Below are 19,769 nucleotides of genomic sequence, written 5' to 3' on the forward strand. Positions count from 1 at the left end.
AGTAAAAATTAGGAAATTAATGTCATGCAAAAGAGAGTTCACAGTTTAATTTAAGGTGAATTTATTGGAACCTAGTTTTTTTTTCCTTCTTATGGTCCATATCATGGTCCATATACATTTTGTCAAGAGGATGCAAGGCGGGACACTTTCCAGTTTATTCACGAAAACTGTTCAAAAAAGTAATCCCTTCAAATTAAAACTATCAAAAAATGTCTTCACATAAACCTCTTGCGTCAGAAGGCAATAAAGAAGTTTCACGCAGATAATGAAACCTGATTCTTTTTCAGTCCTTTGTGAGCAAAGCATTGACTGTAATTAAATCATGACGGGAGGAAATGAAGTCCATTTTTTAAAAAGAAAGATAACACTCCTAATAATGGACCTTATGTTCTGATTATCCCCTCAGGGAATCCGTTTGCCAAATTAGCTGAAGTGCCAGTTTCCTCTCCAGCCATCACATGACCAACTTGTTTATCAATGAACTGTATGCCTCTGACATGGGCACACAAACAATCGTTCAATATGAACAGAGTGCTGTTAGGTTTCCTAATTTTATCCAAAGGAATTTAAGAGCATGGCCCAAGGGATGTGCTAATTGTTTGGTTGGTGATTCATTATTTAACATTCCGTACATTTCCTGCAAATAAAATGACTGTAGTACATTAATATGCAGCCTTGAATTAATGATTCTTAAAAAAAAAAACATTTCCCCTCTTTTCTGATAAATCATATAGTTTGGCGGCCATTGTACTTGAGTATTTGTGCATACATGCGGCAAGCTTGTTAAATTGACGCAAGATTTGGTAATGCGCGTGATGAAAGACTAAAGACATTCTGTGGGTTTTGGCTTGAAGAGGAACACTTCCACTAATCACTGTAATTTCCCTCTGACTTCCATTCTGGTTTTGAATTACACTCTCACATGTTTGAATGATACATGCTTCCTATCTTGCAGTTTTCTCCTGTGATTTCGAGTCACCCTGTCTCTGGACTTTATCAAATCACAGTCAGCAAAGTGACTGGTCGGCGGTGTCTGCACGGCAAACCGAGCAAGCAGGTTGGATGCCAGAGGCAGACTACTCAGAGGGGAGCTCTGATGGTGAGAGTCTCACACTTGCGTGCTTCATGACATCAAATATTTATCAGGGAAGAGCTTGCAGTTTTCAGTTATGGCCCTTTGTCATTGATATTCAAGTCCGCTGTTTTTCTCAAGCATGTATAAAATCATTTCGGTGACATTGTTATGAAACAGCTCTATATCGACTGTTTAATGTCAAACTTTGTTTTTATTCGTTAAGGTCACTTCCTTCTCCTAAGCCCCTCCCCTGGTGCCGAGGCTTCTCAGAGATGCGAGTACCATTTAACCAGTCCGATTATGCCGAAAAGTGCGCACCAATGTGTTTTGCATCTGGCCCTCTATGAGACATCGCCATCGGCAGGAAACCTCACAGTCCTGATCAAGCCACTTTACTCCAGTTCATTCACGAACATCATCGTGTTCAAGCCTGAGAGAAGAGAGGACCCCAGGTCAGAAAACACAATGCAATAGTTATTTTGTTGACCATTGGAAGTTTTAAATCAGATTTAATGGCTATGACCATGGGGATGCCCAAGGGTCAGTTCATGCACAGCTTTTGTTGAGTCTGTATGCTTCAGGATGACAATGTTGGCCATCGCGGCAATGGAGATGTTACGCAGCTACATCTGTCAATGTCCGCGAGTGACAACAGTTTAATTAAGGCGCTCTGTGACTGTCTGAAACTAATAAAAATTAGATGAAAAAAAAAATCCTTCAACGACACCCCTGCCCCTCCCAAAAAAACAGAGGTACATTTAATTTTTTTTTTATTTATACAATAAAGCAAAAAAGATTGCTGTTCGTAAACACTTCAGTCCCTATTTTCGTAGACTGACACCCATGCACTCAGCATAAATGCACGATCAGGGGTGTAAGGCTGTCTTAAGTTGCAAATGCCCAAGTCACATGCACGGGTGAATATATAATCCGCAAGGGGAGATCTTGCAGTTTCCCGGAATAAACGCATATGGCATGTTCCAAAGTCATCCATGGACCCAAGTGAGTCAATTTCACATCCGTAATGTCATGCTGAGTGTGCACCTCCATCGTACTGATTTTAAGGAGAATTAGGGGAGCCGCTTCGATTGGCCAGAAGTCAGCTACGTTAAATCAATAGAAAAAGGATAGATGGTTGGATGGATGGATGGATGGATGATGCATGAATAGGCATCATTCCGGCAAAACTCTCTTACAGAATTTACCGTAGTTCTTTGGTTTCAAACTCAATTTGTTATAAGCCACACTGTTGTAGTTTTCTGCAAGGCCCCGTGAGGACTGCAACACCATTTAAATGAATAACCGCATCATCCTATGTTTCCACGTCGCATAGTGAGTTGTGAAATCAAAAGTCATTCAGCTATTGTTTGATTTATTTGAAAAGGTTTTATGTAACACACAAAAAAAATAAAAGCTCAATGTTTTTGAAAGAGGAGACACTTCACAATTTTGTTTTGATTTTGGAAAGAAACATAAAGTAGATGCACGAGATTTCCACACCAAGTAGCCCCGATCTTAAGTTTGACAACTGCTTTATAGTTCTATTTCCAATCCCCATGCGATGTTATCCATTCTATAAAACTTGCAACTGCAAAGAATTGTAACTATGTAGTCAATTTAACATGAATAGAACAATCGCAGTATTTGGGAACTTTGTCCTGCTCGTGTCAGACTGTTGCCAGGTAGAATTTATTCGCTGTTCCTTTCCAGAGGCCAATTTGGTGCCTCAGAAACATAAGAGTAGAGCCAAGATTCATCCAACTGTCCCTTCGAGACAGAACTTGCCAACATTTTGGATGTGAAGTGCGTCTTAAAACACCTGTTGTGGGTTCACACAGTCATATAATTAGATGTGTGGTAACATCAGCGCCACCATAAATGCAGGTGGCATCCTGGCTCTATTATGCTTCAGAAGTCATCCAATTCACAAGACACGGGAGAGAGAAAACAAATTTGTGGGGCACAATTGTTTTTGCTCAATGGGAAAAGGAAGAAAACGACCCCTGCTTTCCACACTCATTGTTTGAATGCAGATGGGAATTGTGCAAAACACATGACACACATGACTCCAAAACAAAGTCTCTTAAGAGATATTTCTATAAACAACATAATTCTAAAATTCAATTACTGCTCTGGATGGTCCTTTTCCTCTTTGACCCAGACGACACGATGTCTGTGATTCCAAAAAGCAATTTGAAATGGGACCTTAACACACTTTTCCACTCTATGTCAGTCCACCTCAGATGAGGTTGGGTGCTTTTGAAACACGACTTTCGTGTCACAATGCGCTTTCGAGTTTTAAGTTGCGTTTGTCGATGTAGCGACCACCTGTGTTACCTGACAATGAGTTTTCGGAGTTTTCCTGCGCTCGCCAAGATACAATCATGGAAGCTCCTTTTAGACCCGATCATGACACTCATCTGTTTCAAATATAGGTTGAAAAGAATTTTCAAATCATTATGTTCTGTTTATATTTATTCATTTGTTATATATTTATTATTTGACACGACATCCCAACATGATGGGAATCGGGGTTTGTATCTTTTTGGGAACAAATTGAATTTCTGTTGTAAATGTAATCAACTGCCTCGGGCTAGGAGGGAAGGCTTTTCTGGCTTTAACTGCTCTCATCACCGCTGCAACCAAAATAATCTCGAAAAACAACAAAACACACTTTTTGGAAACAATTGAATTTCTGTTGTAAATGTAATCAACTGCCTTGGGCTAGGAGGGAAGGCTTTGCTGGCTTTGACTGCTCTCACCACCGCTGCAACCAAAATAATCTCGAAAAACAACAAAACATGATCATTTTTGAAAGAGCAGAATAGCTGCTACGTTTCTTATATTGGGTATCAATAAATGTTGTACGTTTTCATAATCGTGTGGCTGGTCAGTGAGGTCTCCAACTTGCCCATTTAATTAGTGTGAGAGTGAATTTGTGCATTTGACGTGCACGTTGTAAAAAGAATACACGTTTGGATTTAATGCAGTCGAAGGCCAAGGCAGTTTTTCAGACCAAATAAGAACACAGAGAGTAATGCTTGTCCCCTTGCTGGTTCATGAGTTTATGAGGAGCAATGTTCCTCGTGGCTGTGTGGAAACAGAATGCAATGTGGGGGTGAGGGGAAGCCAAGAGAATTGTTTCGTAGATGAGAACAAGTATTTGCTATTGATTTAATGCCATGGTGCAGCCATCTCAAGGGCAGATGAAAGCAGATCTTTCTCTCAATAGGGACTCTGGAAATTAATTTATATAATCTCTCCGGACAGAAGAAGGGTGGGTGGGCATATGGAATGCGTTTGTACAATGGTGGGGGTCAGTGTCTGCACGACTGGAATCAACAATTCTGATGTGCATGCAGAAACACTCCATGTAAACTTGTCTGTCTAGTTTTAGGTGTGTATCACACTGTTGCATATGTACTTCAACTACATCCTATGATTAGCACAAGTGTGTCAATTGTGATTGTGTACCCATCATTAATTTGCTTGCCTACAAAGCTGCAAAACATGAACACATTCATAATTGTCAGTATGGGCAACGCAAAAGGACAGAAATGTTCCGTTGGTTTCAGTTTTAAGTTTGATAGTTCGAAATTTGTCCTCTATATTTCCATTCGTTTCCACCCATAACACAACACGGTTAAAACTGCTGGATCAAAAATAACAACTAGCCAGTATTAAAACGAATCAAAATATTCAGGTTGAGGGTTTTGTTTTTTTTTGTTTTTTTTTGTCTAAAACAACCCAGAAAGTTCAAGTGACCCAAGTAGTGTGTCAGTCTAATTTTGGACAAAAATTGTGTTCCTGTATTTTTCACTCAGCAGTTTTAAGGGTGTCGCAAATCTGATCAGTCGATACATATTGACGCTTCCTCCTCAGCTCAATAGGCATCACATGTCATGCAAATGTCACGTCATGCACAAGTTAACCCCAACATAGTTTACTCCAAATGACCCACAACCAAATCTATCCGTATTGTCCAATTTGTTGCAGCAGGGAACGGTGCACCGTGCGCCCTTGTGATTATCCCAGCATTATACTGCATTTAGCCATCCCCCAAGCAGATTTTTATAATATTGTTATGCGAATTTGCTGAATGTTGAACCCCAAAGCCGACAAATAAAAAAGAGGAATTTAAACAAGATTTTATTGAAGGAAGCGCTGTAAAGTAAGCGACAACCACCAAGTACAAACGGAAACGGACAACAGGTGTCGATGTGAAAAATACGGAATGGATAGAAGCCAACTAAAATAGATATACATTGGCACATCAGGAGATAGATGTTGCTGAAGTCAAAATAATAGAATCTTAAAGACATGAGTAAAGTTCAGTTTGATTATGATGACCGTTTAATAATAAAATAAGAGGTACTCTCACTTTCACTTTTCGTTCACTGTAGCTTCCTACATGCTTTTTTTTTCACTTCTTCCTTACCTGATTGGCTTTTGTTGTCATTAAAAATTGAATTAATTTTGCAGGACGGAGTGGGAAGCTGTAGAGACTGGAATAGGCCCAGTGGATGAGCCCTTTCAGGTGACTCTGAGCTACACTGGATGTTTGCAGAGTGGATCCACTGTGGCGCTCGACTCACTGTACTTCGTAGACTGTCAGTCAGGTAAGTTCATAGACTCTATTTTCTATAGCGGGTATCCTAAACAAGGTTGTGGGTGAGCGTAGAGTTCCCACATGATGAAAATGCTTACTCCGCACAGGAGGTCGAACAACAAAACTGTGAGCTAGACACGCTAACCGCTATCCACCGTTCTGACCGAGAAAAGGGACTTTTACGTGTAATGTTAAAACAAAAAGTGGAAGTTCTCCTCTTATGCTCAACATGTTTGATCTTGTAGAGCAGAAAGGCAAACCAGTAGATGCATAAAAGAAACATTTATTTGCGTCTATCTTGGATGTGTGATTTTCTGTTGTTTGTCCTGGCTAAGACGAAGACAATGAGGTCATCCCACCGGATATGGACTGTGGTGATAATTTCTACTGTGAACACTCTGAGTATTGCATCGAGCGAAACCATGTGTGCGATTTCCACACGGACTGCCCTTTAGGAGAGGACGAGGGCTTCATCTGCGGTAAGGATTATTTGGCAGTGATAACATGTCAATATTGAGCATGCATTTGTAATGCACTACCAACAGACATGTACACAGAGATTTTTGGGGGCAAGTGCTCCAGCCAACTGCCCCCCCCCCCCCAAAATGGTACCCATTGCCGAAATTTTAGTCCCAATCAAGAAAAACAGTAGTAGGTAATTTACTGTAAATCATTCATTCATTCATTCATTTTCTGATCCGCTTCATCCTCACAAGGGTCGCGGGGGGTGCGGAAGCCTATCCCAGCCGTCTTCGGGCAGTAGGCTGGGGACACCCTGAACCGGTTGCCAGCCAATCGCAGACTGTAAATCTCAATTATGCATCATTTTCTATTAATACAATCAACATCTTCAACAAACCGAACAAAGGAGGTGAATGGAAGCTTACAGTGGAGATAAAAAGTCTACACGCCCCAATGGTGGAGGCTTGTGTGAACTGCAAAGCGAGGGGAACAACACTTATAAGAACTCAAATGAATTCCAGGATGATCCCAAAACACTTTAAGGGGGAATAAATGAGGCTATTTTGTTACTTTTTAATTACTGTTTAATTTAAAAAAAAAAAAAGGAAAAACCAGCTCAAAATGGCAGATGCCGAAGCACCACAAGGGCGTAAATCTATGCACGTGCCTGGATACCAAATAATGTGTTTTAAAGTAAGGCACACATATATAATATCCAACCTATACTTGTTTTTAATAGCTACTGGTAGCATTTCATGTATGTACTGTACTTTATTTATTTATTTATTTTTTAAAGAGTATGAGGATTTTTTTTTTTGTCTTCTCTCCTCATCGGCTGTCAGCTTCACAGTCACCTACACACCGATGCACACACACAATGGTACCATTCGCAAAGCTGTTCTGAATAATAAAATAATTTGATTATCTGAGTCATGTCACGTTGGAGTAGTTACTATGTGCATGATTGGTCTGTGTGTTTGCTTCACGGGCACTTTTGCCATCGTAATGACCAAAAAAAGCTGCTCGAAAGTTGCATCAGGTGAAATGACAAATGTTTATTTATTTATTTATTTTTTAAAGAGTATGAGGATTTTTTTTTTTGTCTTCTCTCCTCATCGGCTGTCAGCTTCACAGTCACCTACACACCGATGCACACACACAATGGTACCATTCGCAAAGCTGCTCTGAATAATAAAATAATTTGATTATCTGAGTCATGTCACGTTGGAGTAGTTACTATGCGCATGATTGGTCTGTGTGTTTGCTTTTGCCATCGTAATGACCAAAAAAAGCTGCTCGAAAGTTGCATCAGGTGAAATGACAAATGTTGGCTCAAATAATCTAATAATTAGTCGAGAGTGAAAGCGGTCATTTTTTGAGGCTTCAAACTACGTGCCATGTTTTTGCACTTCATGCAAGCGCCAAAAACCCAACCTCTTTCATCATTACCGATTGAAATGAAAATTTGGAATGAATTGAATTTTACTGTTTACCCTTCAGTATAACAATGGGATGAAGGAGCGGCTGCGGTTTTAATTTATTTTATTTATTTATTTTGAGGCCTGTGTACTACAAGTTAATATTTGGAGAGTGCCATTTAATGATCTTGCGCTCATATGCACAACCACAGTGAAAATGAAACAAAACATTTCGGATGTGGGTGAAATGTAGACTTTTGTTGTTAGTTTAAGAGATTTCACCGAAATAGCATATTTAGGAATTCCACCATTTTTATACAGAGCATTTGGATTAAATATAACCACAATTTGTAATCCTGGGGAGTAGTCAGTGAGTGCCTGAAGTCTACACGCCGTGGTGATCTCTTCCGTTGAAGCGGAAAGTCATCACAGGCAGTCAGCTCTTGATTGCTTTAATTCCATTGTGGTGAGGTGTAAACACAGTCATAAAAACTGATGACGACAATTGCCATAGCCGTATCAATAACAAGATCCCTGAAGCATTGCATGTGTCCTAATTCTGAATTTACAACGCACTCATCGCCTTCCACTGGGAAATTAGCATTCTGAGGTAGGAATGGGGTTCTTGGTAGCAGCTGCAGTCTTTTGTTTCAATGAGTTTTAATGACAATCTGCTGTCTTGCTCAGGTTCAATGCCATTTGGCACACACTGCTCATTTGAGCAGGATGCTTGCGGTTGGTCCGTGTCCAAGCAGCAATCGGCTTGGAGGAGGGTGGCCGGTGAGGAGCTGCTGCAGAGAGAAGACATGCACAGCCTCACCCTGAGCAGTACGCCCGGTAAGCAATATGTGCAAGGGGCATACTGACACCAGGTACTTGTTTTACAAGGTTCCTGACATACGAAATGTCAATGTTCCAAACACCATGAATTCATTTGCTGAGCCTCGTAAGAATATGTCTTCCCAGTTACCACAGTCCTGACTGTTTTCCCATTTGCTTGTTCTAATATTCATGGCCTGGAAGGATAGAACAAAATGCAAAACAGGGCCGGATGAGTATAGAATACAAACTACGATATTGAAAGTGACTGGATACAAACAACTTGACGATGAGAGTTGTTGAGCTGGTGTTGTGGTGGAGTCCAAGGACATCTTAAGAAAAGGCAGCTAGTAACTTGTTGGATGAGATGCAGCTGCTGGCTGGCTCCCACATGTCTGTGTCCAAAGGTGAAATTACACACCTCCACATACATACGTACACCTGGGAAGAACTCGGGATGAGACAACAGGCCCAAGCCTGCTCTTCGCTGGAGTTATCTGCTGAGCAAGAAATCACACGGAGACCGTTTGCTCAGCAGATAGCTTGCTGCGTGTAGGTAATTTACGGTCAGTTTTCTACCGCACTTGGCCTTGAAATGAATATTGAACATGTTTCATATTTTTTGCCTTTGACTATTCCAACCAGTTTTACTGCATGCATCCCTCGAATAAATCTCCCATGCACTGTCCAACGTTACATTTTAAATGGCCAATAAATGGCTTGTTCTCGCTCCTCCGTGTGGCTCACTCGCTCGCTCTCGCTCGTCCGTGTGGCTCACTCGTATGCCTTGGGATCCCCGGGAAGAGCTGATTAAAGTGGCTTGGGAGAGGGAAGTTTGGGCTTCCCTGCTAAAGCTACTGCCCTGGCCACCCGAAATTGGATGAGGGGAAGAAAATGGAGTGATGGATGGATGAATAAATTAGTGTGTACATGATAGTATGCCTTGAGAGATTATTACTGAATTTCACTTCATTTGTTTGATGAGTATTTACATCCCACAAATAACGTGTCTTTTTTTTTCATCGATCTACTGCAGCAAAAATGTTTATTTTATTTTTTCCAGAGAACAGGTTTGCTAATCAATTACTTCTTCTGAGGAGCAATTTTTATGCAGGCTGATCCCAGGGACCTGACGCAAGGGTGATAATAAACAATCATAATATGACAATAGAGCGAATAAACATTTGATTTCCTTTTTGTATCTCGTCTCGAAACATTTTCAGTGGGACAATTTGAAGCACAATTAGGAATTTCAGTTTAAAGTGAATAATTCTGAATGGGTTGTATGCTCCTTTAGTTATGTTTATATTGATTTTTTTAAAAAGATAATATCTAGGATATTCTGTAGTGTAATTTTGAGAAGATGTATCACACAGATCTCAAAAGTTAAAATAAAAACGCAGGACTGTCTTGAAACAACAAATAATATTACTGACATTATATTGGTGAGCCGATACAGCACCGTACTGTACTGCTCATTTGCTTCCACCACCGACTTCCTACGGATAGGTGGCATAAGCGCGTTGCACCACATTAATATGCGTCCATCTAGCCCAGGGGTAGGGAACTCCGGTTCCTCGAGAGTCATATCCTGCCTGTTTTCCATCCCTCCCTACACCAACACACCTGATTCAATTGGCCATGATCATTTCAGGCTTCCACAGAGCTTGCTGATGAGCTGATTGTTTGAATAAGGTGTGTTGGTGTAGGGAGGGATCGAAAACAGACAGGATATGGCTCTCGAGGAACCGGAGTTCCCTACCCCTGATCTAGCCCAATGAAGCTTTTTGGGACCGTCTCGGAAAAATCTTTAAAATCTTCGATTCTCAGTTTTTCTACTCGCTGTGTTGTAATGAGGCACAAAATGTGAACTTTGACTCGAGCCTTAAAGTTGTCATGTTTATTGTCTACCGCCAGGACACTTTTTGTTTCTGGAGATCAGAGAGACACATACGCTGCAGAAGGCATCTGTCGAGAGCCCCTTTTTCCCTCCTCCTGTCGCTAATAGAACTTGCCAGGTAACGCTACTCATTCTGTCATACACCTTAAATGCCAACTCCTTGTTTGAAATGACATTTCTTTGTGCAGATGCGTTTTTCTTTTTATCTCTTTGGCTCCTTCAATGGCTCCTTGGCGGTGGCTATAGAGGAGAATGGGACGTCCACAGCACCGCTGATCTGGAAGGGACGTAGTCAGTGGAAGGATGACTGGGAGGATGTTGTCCTGCAACTGACAGACCTTCATCATGGGTACTTTATTCATACACAAGACACTTTATTTCGAGCCTTGCTCATACTGTGTTGAGCATTCTGTTGCTTTCCACTCAGCCTTAAATCTTTATAGCATATTTGTAGATGCAAAAAAAAAAAAAAAAAATGTTGGACCTACTGAGCTCCAAAAACTGTTTTTGATTATTTCCAATGTGGTGGATAGTCAATAGTACATTGTCTTTAAGTAATACACATGATCAGCAGCATCGACTCAGATTGCTTTTTGGCAGCATTGGGTTCTCAGGGCCTGCAAGGCCTTTTCTTTTGGCCTAATCAGAAGCACCGACTTACATTTACAACCTACATTTTAACCTCTGTTTCATGTAACTGTAGTTCTTTGAATTTGTTTGTCAGATTTCATATTTTCCTCAGAGGGCCAGTTAGCCGGCCCACAATAAAGTCAGCATTTTCAAAACCTCTGGTCGATTGGTCAAAGCTAGCCAAGTTCAACTCGCAAAACATGTCTGAAGTAATCATAAGGAACATGTTTATGACACTTACAGGGTCAAACAAACAAAAACATTGAAGGAACTTTGTTGACAATTAACATTTTTTTGATTCTGTCATTAACCTTTCATCAATGATAAGCTTTTGATAGATTTTCGTGTGAATTATGCATTGTTTCTTTTCCTTGTCCACGCGACAATGGACCCCTGCTGTTTGAGCTGGGTAGGGACTGAGCCCAACAGCAAATTGCAAAAATTCACAAATATTTGATTTGATGCTGTGGGTTATATTTCTTGGCATTACACAGGTTGACTCTGCATTGCACAGAATGAGTCCTGGCTGCTGTCTGATCGCCAATATATCTTGGATCTTTGAGCTCATGTCAGAGACTTACAGTAGTTGCATTGAAGCATAGAAGAGAAATACATTCCTCCATCCTGGCAAGGATCGACACTCATCTTTACTGGATTTCAGCTCTTTTCTTGACGGTTCTTTGTGCGTCACTGCAGAAATTGTGCCATTCGTCTTGTGAAGCTGAAATGCCGGCTAACACGCTGCTGCCATCCACCAACTTCCCAAATAAGATCTGAACTATAATAATGATGCTTATGATCATGTCGTTTTTGTTGGGATTTTATTTTTCGCATGTGATGTCCTGATAAACCGTTGGCTTATTTAGTTATGACACCTTAAAGACTCTTAATTTGATGCAATGTGTGTCTTATCACACACACACACACACACACACACACACACACACACACACACACACACACACACACACACACACACACACACACACAAACCTTTTCCTGTCTTATGGCCTGACTGTCTCTGATCTAGAATTCTGATGATTTCTAATCTTATGCCATTACTGTTAGCAGTTGTTTTTTTTTTTTTTCCTGCACAGTACTTATGTAGTATTTCATTAAATCACTCCTCCTGCTCAGAGCCGTTGGCTTTTCATGCCTCACATTGCTGGTCACTATGCCGCTTTCAAACAGCTCTGCCGTCCCTCTGGCTTAACTTCTGTAAACACAGAGGACCTCTGATCCTGGTTTGCCGAACCATTCTAGACTCTGTGGCTCCATTCAAATCTGAGCAGCTGAAAACAAAACCAAAGCCTGTGTCCACTGAAATAATTCACACAGCTGAACAGGAATACTGCAAAGTTGAACGCAAGTGGAAGATGGACTAGCTGCAGGTTTCTTCCCAAATCCTAAAAGACTGTTGCCGCCACTATCAGAGCAATGTTAATGAGGCCAAGAAACACCTGTCACAACCCACGTGTCCTATTTAAAACCATTGACTCTTTTGTTGCCCATCCTGAGCTCCCCCATAGTTGATCCCTCTGACCCCGTTTGTTTTGGCTGTTTCATTTGAGTCTGTGCCTCCTCACTTTTGTAAAGATATTTTATCTAGTATAGAATCGTCAGTTCTGGTTATCATGAACAGCAGTCTGTCTTGTGGTCTTGAACCCCAAAGTTTTAAACATGCTGTGGTGCCACCCCGACTTAAGGAACCTGGCCTCAATTGATTGTACTGTGCTAGCCAATTTTAGATACATCTCCATGCTAACATTTTAATAAAAAAATGTTGGGCATTTTAGTTAAAGTCATTTCTGGATGCGCATGATGTCCTGGAGGTCTTTCAGTTTGGTTTTGGAACACTGCATCATTGAGAGTATTTATTATTAAGATTTAATTACGTCTTTCTGGCAAATGACTCTGAGGACAACGTGTGTTTTGTTCTGCTGGACTTGACTGCACCATTTGATATGGGAGACCCATAATAGTTTTGTGGCTCTGTTAAAGCACCGTAGGGGCATGAGTGATAATGCTTTAGATTGGTATACTGTAGATACAACCGGGGAGAAAGCACTACATGTTGGTAGAGTAGTTCTGAGTCCCTCTCTGCACAGCTGATTTATGGAGTTCCACAGCGTTCTATTTTAGGGCCCCTGCTTTTCGTTTTGTATTTACTGAAAACATTGTTCTTCCTTCACTTGCTATCATGATTTTAAGTGAGATTTATACAGTACTGTATGCCACGAAAAAAAGAAAGATTCTTTTCTTCTTAAAACCATTTTCATCACTTCTGGATGGTTGACAAATTGATGCAAGTCCCGCTTTTTTTTCCCGATTAGCTTTGCGCAGTGCCAAAGTTGAAGCCCTTTCTTACACAAGGGCATATTCAAACAGTAATCATTGCCTTCATCACATCTCTACTGATTTACTATCACTTTATTTTAGAGTCTGCCAGTTTTCCCCCAGAAATCTCCAATTGCTGCTGTTCACCTCTTAACAGGAGCATCTAAGAGATAACACGTATCTCCTATTTGGCCTCCCTCCACTGGTTGCCAATGCACTTTAAATGTTATTTTAAGAGTCTTGTATTTGTTTCCAATCTTTAAATAGTCCCCTACATACCTCTCTGAGTCACGCCATCCTTGTCCGGTGTCTAAAGTCAGTTGAGATGGTCGTATGGCTCTGTTTCATTGCTGCTCCTGGGGGTACCAAATTCTAAGCGGAAGCTCAGACATGATCTTCCTTTTTCTGTTGCTACCCAACTTTGCTCCCAGTGGGCCTGGCAGTGCCTTGCATGGCAGCAGTCACCCATTGGTGTGTTAATGTGAGCCTCTCTAAAGTGCTTTGGGCACCATGATGGTGGAAACACAATACAATAAGCGTACCCAAATTACCATTTCTATTCTCTGCCTTTCAACTCAGCATGTTGTTTGCATTGTATTTTTGTTTTATTGTTTAGCTTTGTTCCTGTTTGTTTTTAACTTTATTGTTTTGAATTATTTTGCTTTTCGTTGAAATTTTCTCCAATGTACAGCACATAGAAATGTAGGAATGACTTGACTTCAGTGCAGTTAAAGCAACAATTATCTAACCCTAAGCCCACACATATGGAACGGGTTTTTGTGCAGGTTCCGTGTTAAGGTGACAGCTGTTTGGCTCCAAGGCTCCCGTGCTGATGTCGCCTTGGATGACATTGCTCTCGGGGCAACCTGCTTTGACACAGGTGAAAAAACAGAAATCATTCAAAACCTCCACTTTTTCCACAAACCTTTTTGATTACTTGACTAAAGCATCTTACAGTATAACAAGGGTTCTCAAATATTTTAGGTTCAGGGACCCCTTACATGGGAGACATTTTTCCATTGACTCCCCCCGCCCCCGCCCCCATAATCCTAATGCCAATTAAACATAGTTACCATTTGCACCCCTAAATGCCCTGGGCACATTTTCCCCCATCAAAACCAAAATATTAGTGCTGTTTTATACAAAGGAACTTAACCAAATTCAATGGAATTAAATAATTTTCAATCGTTGCTGACATGCACCGCTTCCACCAACAGCATAGCTGCCAATGGAGTTACTGTATTTTCCCCACTATAAGGCGTTTCAGAGTATAAGGCACACCTTCAATGAATGTCAGATTTTAAAACTTTCATATATAAGGCGCAGCACATTATAAGGCGCATAAAATAGAAGCCACAATAGTGACTGCGGTTGCGTTATCCATCCACTAGATGGACCTACGCTAAAGGGAATACAATACAATACAATACAGCTTTATTTATATAGAGCTTTCACAATCGGTCGCAGCTGTGACAAAGTGCTTTACAGAACATTTGAAATACTACGTCCAAGAAATCAGAAAATTGATCCATATATAAGGTGCACCGGATTATAAGGCGCACTGCTGGATCGTGCGGAAAATACGGTCGTTTACAAAAGGCAAACGCATTGTTGCCAGTTTAGTCATTTGACTGATAATAAGTGACTTTACAAAACCTTCTAGCATTTTTCTTAAGTGACTTGCTAATTGTGCTCGCCCTAAAATCAAACATGATTTTAATTAATGTCACATTGTTTTGCGTGTATGACAAGAACGCAGCCCAGTTGAAGGTAATTGCGGATTTAATGGCGCCATACATTTTCAAAGACAGTGCCTACTTACATATTGCATAAAAAGTGATTTATCGATTTTGAAAACTTTTGCAGAGATCGCCTCGTCTCATCTATACGCCTCTCTCTACTTGAGAAAAGATTGTGAGAGCGCTAGAAATGCTTCAAGGGCGTGCGGATTGTGTGATTTGTCACAATGCTGTCAGTGATTTTAATTGCCCCAAAGCGACGGGAGGAGGGGAGTAACTGGTCTGTTGTGTTTGTTTTATTGATGCACCAAAAATATTATTTTTGCCTATAGTATTTTGCAAGCTATGGCCCAGTTGGAGAACCACTGCCTCATAGCATTGCAATTTTGACGGTGGACACGTGTGACCGTGCACCAGCTCATCAGACACTTTCTATTCACTTTGGTGTAGAGCTGCACTGGATCATATAGTGAGCTGTTTCTAATATTTTGTCCCCCTGTGGCTGCAAGGGCAGGCTCATTCAATTTAATGTTCCTAGTTTCTTTTGGAAGAAAAAGATTGGATGTGTGATTCTTCACCTTTAACGACACCCTTCGTTCCTGTCTCATCTCAGATCTCAACTCTATCCAGCCGATGGCCGACCTGAGGGATTTCTTTAGTCCCGTTACAGAGCCTTCATTTTCAGGTAATTTTTCCCAAACTATGCGCTGCGTCATTTCTAATCCATTATGAATGACAAATCTTATTATCATGAAATGGATTGTTTTGCTGCTGTGTCTCTTGATGCATGAAGCCTCCAGAGAAGCTGTTAATCCATTCTGCATTAGCACCCATCTTCCAAGTGCCTCCTGGAACTTTCTTCTCTCTTCCTCTCCAACGTCTTCTAGAAGTGTCTCTGAGGACGTGGTTTTTTAACTCGTGCGGTGCCAGCGGTCCATACGGGCCGACCCAGGCCCAGTGTGACAGCACCTACAGGAACAAAAATGTCAACGTAACTGTGGGGAAGGAAGGAGCCTTAAAGGGAGTGCAAATGTGGAGGGTCCCTGCCACCAGCAGATACCTGTAAGTCACATGGTGCTTTATGCTGAAATAGAGTGATTCCCATGTAAGGTGTCATGCCACCAGTTTTCAGTGGCGGGTCATCAGCAGGTGCTGCGGGACATTTACAATTCACTTCATTTATAATACAATTGCAAATACAGCATGTAGGTGTTCATTTAATTACATGTATGTCAGTGATATCTAATGACAGGCAGAATAATTAAATGGTTTTCCGTTAGATGGCAGAAGGTACAATAAACCTTTGTATGCACCTGTTGCCGTTCATACAAAAGAATACGTCCCGGGTCTCCTGCGAGGATATAATCTTTGTGTTCAATTAAACAGGCCAACATTTCGCATCGAGCAAGTCAATTAGTCAGCAAATTGAGATGAGATCATCATTAGCATTTTTTTTCTTTTTGTGATATTTTTTTGTTTGGTGAGAGGTTTTGAATGTAGAATGGGTGTCGTGACTTAATAGAGGTTGGGCTCTAATAGCAGATTTTGTGCGGGAATATAAGATCCAGCTATGAATGTGTAATTCTGAGCGCTCCGTTGAGCTTATCATATGCGTCTTAAATGTCAAGTCACCATGATGAATAGTAGTAATAAAGGTGGCAGAGTACATCCTGTGCCCGGAAATTATAATAACTGTTCTTAAAAAGTTGGGTTATTGTTTTAACGAGTGGAGTAGGTTTAACTAACTGTTAACTTTAACTACACTGTAATCTTTTTGTTCAAAACCCGGTTAACTTTAACCAACTGTGAACGTGACGTTAACCCTTTCAGGCGCAGCGGTTACTACAGTGGACAGCTTACCATGTTATCAGGTTACAGGGTGCACGGAAGGGTTAAAGTGAACACATTAACAGTCCTTTCATTCATTTCAAAGCCGAAAGATGATTTGAGAATCAAATATTTTGATCAGTTCGTGTGGTGAAAGAACAAATCAAACTCGTATCTCAAAGCATCACCGTACTTTGTTACTTTGCACCACTTCCCACCAGAGGCATAAAACGTTTGCATCATTCCATCATTCAGGATCTCGGCTTACGGCGCCGCAGGAGGGAATGGAGCCAAAAACCACAACCAGCGCAACCATGGAATCTTCATATCGGCTGTGTTCCCTCTTGAGAAAGGGGAATTAATTTACATCTTAGTGGGCCATCAGGGAGAGGATGCGTGCCCGGGGGTGAGTGTCACTAACAGACGAATGAATAAGCTTGAGTGGAAAAGAGTGAAAAAAGGCAAAAGGATCACCTGGATTCCAATGAATGTCTTGAGTGTCCTACCCTCTTTTGATGCAGAGAAATGCCCAAACCCAGAAGATCTGCCTAGGGGAGTCATCTGTGATTGACAACAGGGGGGAGGCTAGCACAGAGTGGTATGGAGGTGGAGGCGGAGGAGGGGGAGCTACCTACATCTTTAAGGTGATGTGTCACATTTACAGATGACTTGCATGAACATTTCCATAAGCTTACCGAAAAAAGGAAAGATCATTTCCACTTTGAGGACATTTTAATTGTTGTGGGAAAGGTGAAGTTATTTTCCCCATTTTTTTGTTTTGAAACATATTTTTCCTTCCACATTTCTCAACTAATTAAAGCTCTTCAAACTTCCAATTATTATCAAAACTCAGGTACTGTTTTGCAAATTCCAAAATGAGCAGTTCACTTAGGTACACCTGGCCAATCTTATGGCATTTGATACAATCTTAATTTAACAATATATTGTACTTTGTTGGGGTGTCACCCAGGAAGAGGTATCAAAAATTGTTCATTACATCATGATACATAACCATAGAATAGGTCAATTATTAGTAGAACCCCATTTCAGGATGAAGCAGATTACCGGTAGTTCTATACCATCCGTCCCTCCATTTTCTAATCTGCTCATCCTCATTAGGCTCACAGGTGTGTGTGTCAGACAGAGCATAGTTCTATACCGGTACAAGAAAATTGGACATGTTGTTAAATGAATACCTCATTGACAGTGTCAATCAAAACTGAGCATAAGTATCTTTGTAAAATCTGAATTGGATGATTTTCAGGTTCTCTAAAGTTGTGGGTGCAGCAGGATATCACATGAGGAGATGAAAATGCCAAATGATTTAGGTGATGCTGTTTTAACAGATGGAGGGCGATGAGATGGTTCCTCTGCTGATTGCGGCCGGCGCAGGAGGGAATGCCTACATGGAAGACCCAGAGTCCAGTCTGGATCAGAAACCACTCGAGCAGTTTGAGAACAGCACCACAACGCCCAGCACCAATGGCCAAAGTGGCGCTGCAGGTAAGGTGATGGCTGCGATAGAAAAACCATCCATACATATCTTCTCATTTAGCATCTGCATCCATTCTAACTGGGTTCTGAAATGTCAGCTTGAATTACTCCAACTGTCATGTTTTCCTTCCTTCTTATTTGTAGAATCAATGGAAATCAAATCAGGTTTTCACTTCGGCTGCTTTTTATGCACAGTTAGCTCCAAGTTTGTGGTTTTATTGACGTTTCCCATAATAAGGATAGTAAACATTAACACACCGTTCAGTGTAAATTACTTGTACTACTTTTTCAATGATTTCAATTTTGTCTATTTTGGGTGGCTTTCAGGGAAGTTTCAGGGTCAACAATTTCCTCTGCTAATTAAATGTCAGAACGGGTCAAAGTGGACTTGAATGGTGTGTTAAGGGTAAAAATGCTCCCTTTGCAAATAAAATAATCATTTTTTGGCACTGTGAGAGAGGTATTATTTAACCATTTGTTTATTATTGTGTTTGTAGTGGCGTACAGTTGCTCCGATCATATGGAGATGTTTATAATATTTTGCCCTCATGCTCACAAGGTATTGCGTTTTGCCTAATTTTTTCTGCCAAAAATCAAAAACAGGCACACAGGAACATGTAACACACAATGCAATGCTGCTGATCGTGTCAAAAAGCAAGGCCAGGAACCTAAATGTTTAGACAACCCCAATGTATTCCATCGCACACCTTCTCGATTTTCTCATGCATTCCGCCACATGTTAAGTGGGTGACAAATGCAATAAGAATGGCACTCAGTCGTGCAGAGGTCTGCCAAGAATCTGTACAATGCTTGTGAAAGGAGAGAGGGAAATATAGTGTACAGGTAAAAAGTCATCCCGTGTAGCAGAATTAGCTGCAATAATAAACTTGTGGCTGAATGAATACATCTCTTATAGTGTCCTCAAAACTTTTAAAGGCACCTGGAGCAAACCCAGTCTCATTTTAGACACCTAGCGTAAACTTCATGGGTCGTAACGGAAAATAAGCATGTCGAGATCGTACGCACTACAGAAGGAATTTCATAAAATTTTCACTTCAACCTACTGCAAAACATCATCATCAACAAAAATCTCAACTGGTCTCAGTAATAACCATAAACATTGAATTCTCACAACACATACCTTACTTAAATGATCATATGATACAGAACAATTTGCACACAGTCATTCAGTCAGTGTCTGTCAGTTTGCCCTTTCTTTTTTCTTTTTTTTTTTTTGGATCAGTTGCTCTTGCTTCTGATAAAGATTGAACATATGTAGACCTGGTTTTGCAATGGTCAGTCCTGTTTTCTCACAGCAAGCAAGTTCTGGCAAAGAACAACAACTTTGTGTGTATGGCTTGCATATTGTTGAGGATTGCATAGTGCACACATGACTACATACGTTCCATTTGAATCTATGTACCCTATGTTGACCATCCCGTTATCCGCTATGAGGCCA

The 19,769-nt window shown here is 40.8% G+C and overlaps 1 protein-coding gene across 1 annotated transcript in view; it reads left to right on the plus strand.

Annotated features, from left to right (window-relative positions):
• ltk (leukocyte receptor tyrosine kinase) overlaps positions 1 to 19,769 on the plus strand; it is a 53,361-nt gene that overhangs the window by 14,917 nt on the left and 18,675 nt on the right. The window contains exons 3-15 of the mRNA XM_019887288.1: positions 956 to 1,099; positions 1,299 to 1,527; positions 5,558 to 5,694; positions 6,020 to 6,163; positions 8,252 to 8,401; positions 10,301 to 10,401; positions 10,472 to 10,632; positions 14,036 to 14,130; positions 15,603 to 15,674; positions 15,877 to 16,051; positions 17,072 to 17,222; positions 17,338 to 17,460; positions 18,163 to 18,319. Coding sequence (XP_019742847.1) covers positions 956 to 1,099; positions 1,299 to 1,527; positions 5,558 to 5,694; positions 6,020 to 6,163; positions 8,252 to 8,401; positions 10,301 to 10,401; positions 10,472 to 10,632; positions 14,036 to 14,130; positions 15,603 to 15,674; positions 15,877 to 16,051; positions 17,072 to 17,222; positions 17,338 to 17,460; positions 18,163 to 18,319 — 1,839 coding nt within the window. The remainder of the gene's footprint in view (positions 1 to 955; positions 1,100 to 1,298; positions 1,528 to 5,557; positions 5,695 to 6,019; positions 6,164 to 8,251; positions 8,402 to 10,300; positions 10,402 to 10,471; positions 10,633 to 14,035; positions 14,131 to 15,602; positions 15,675 to 15,876; positions 16,052 to 17,071; positions 17,223 to 17,337; positions 17,461 to 18,162; positions 18,320 to 19,769) is intronic.

This window comes from Hippocampus comes, unplaced genomic scaffold (genome assembly GCF_001891065.2).
Source record: "Hippocampus comes isolate QL1 unplaced genomic scaffold, H_comes_QL1_v1.1 scaffold176, whole genome shotgun sequence".
Classification (NCBI taxonomy): Eukaryota; Metazoa; Chordata; class Actinopteri; order Syngnathiformes; family Syngnathidae; genus Hippocampus; species Hippocampus comes.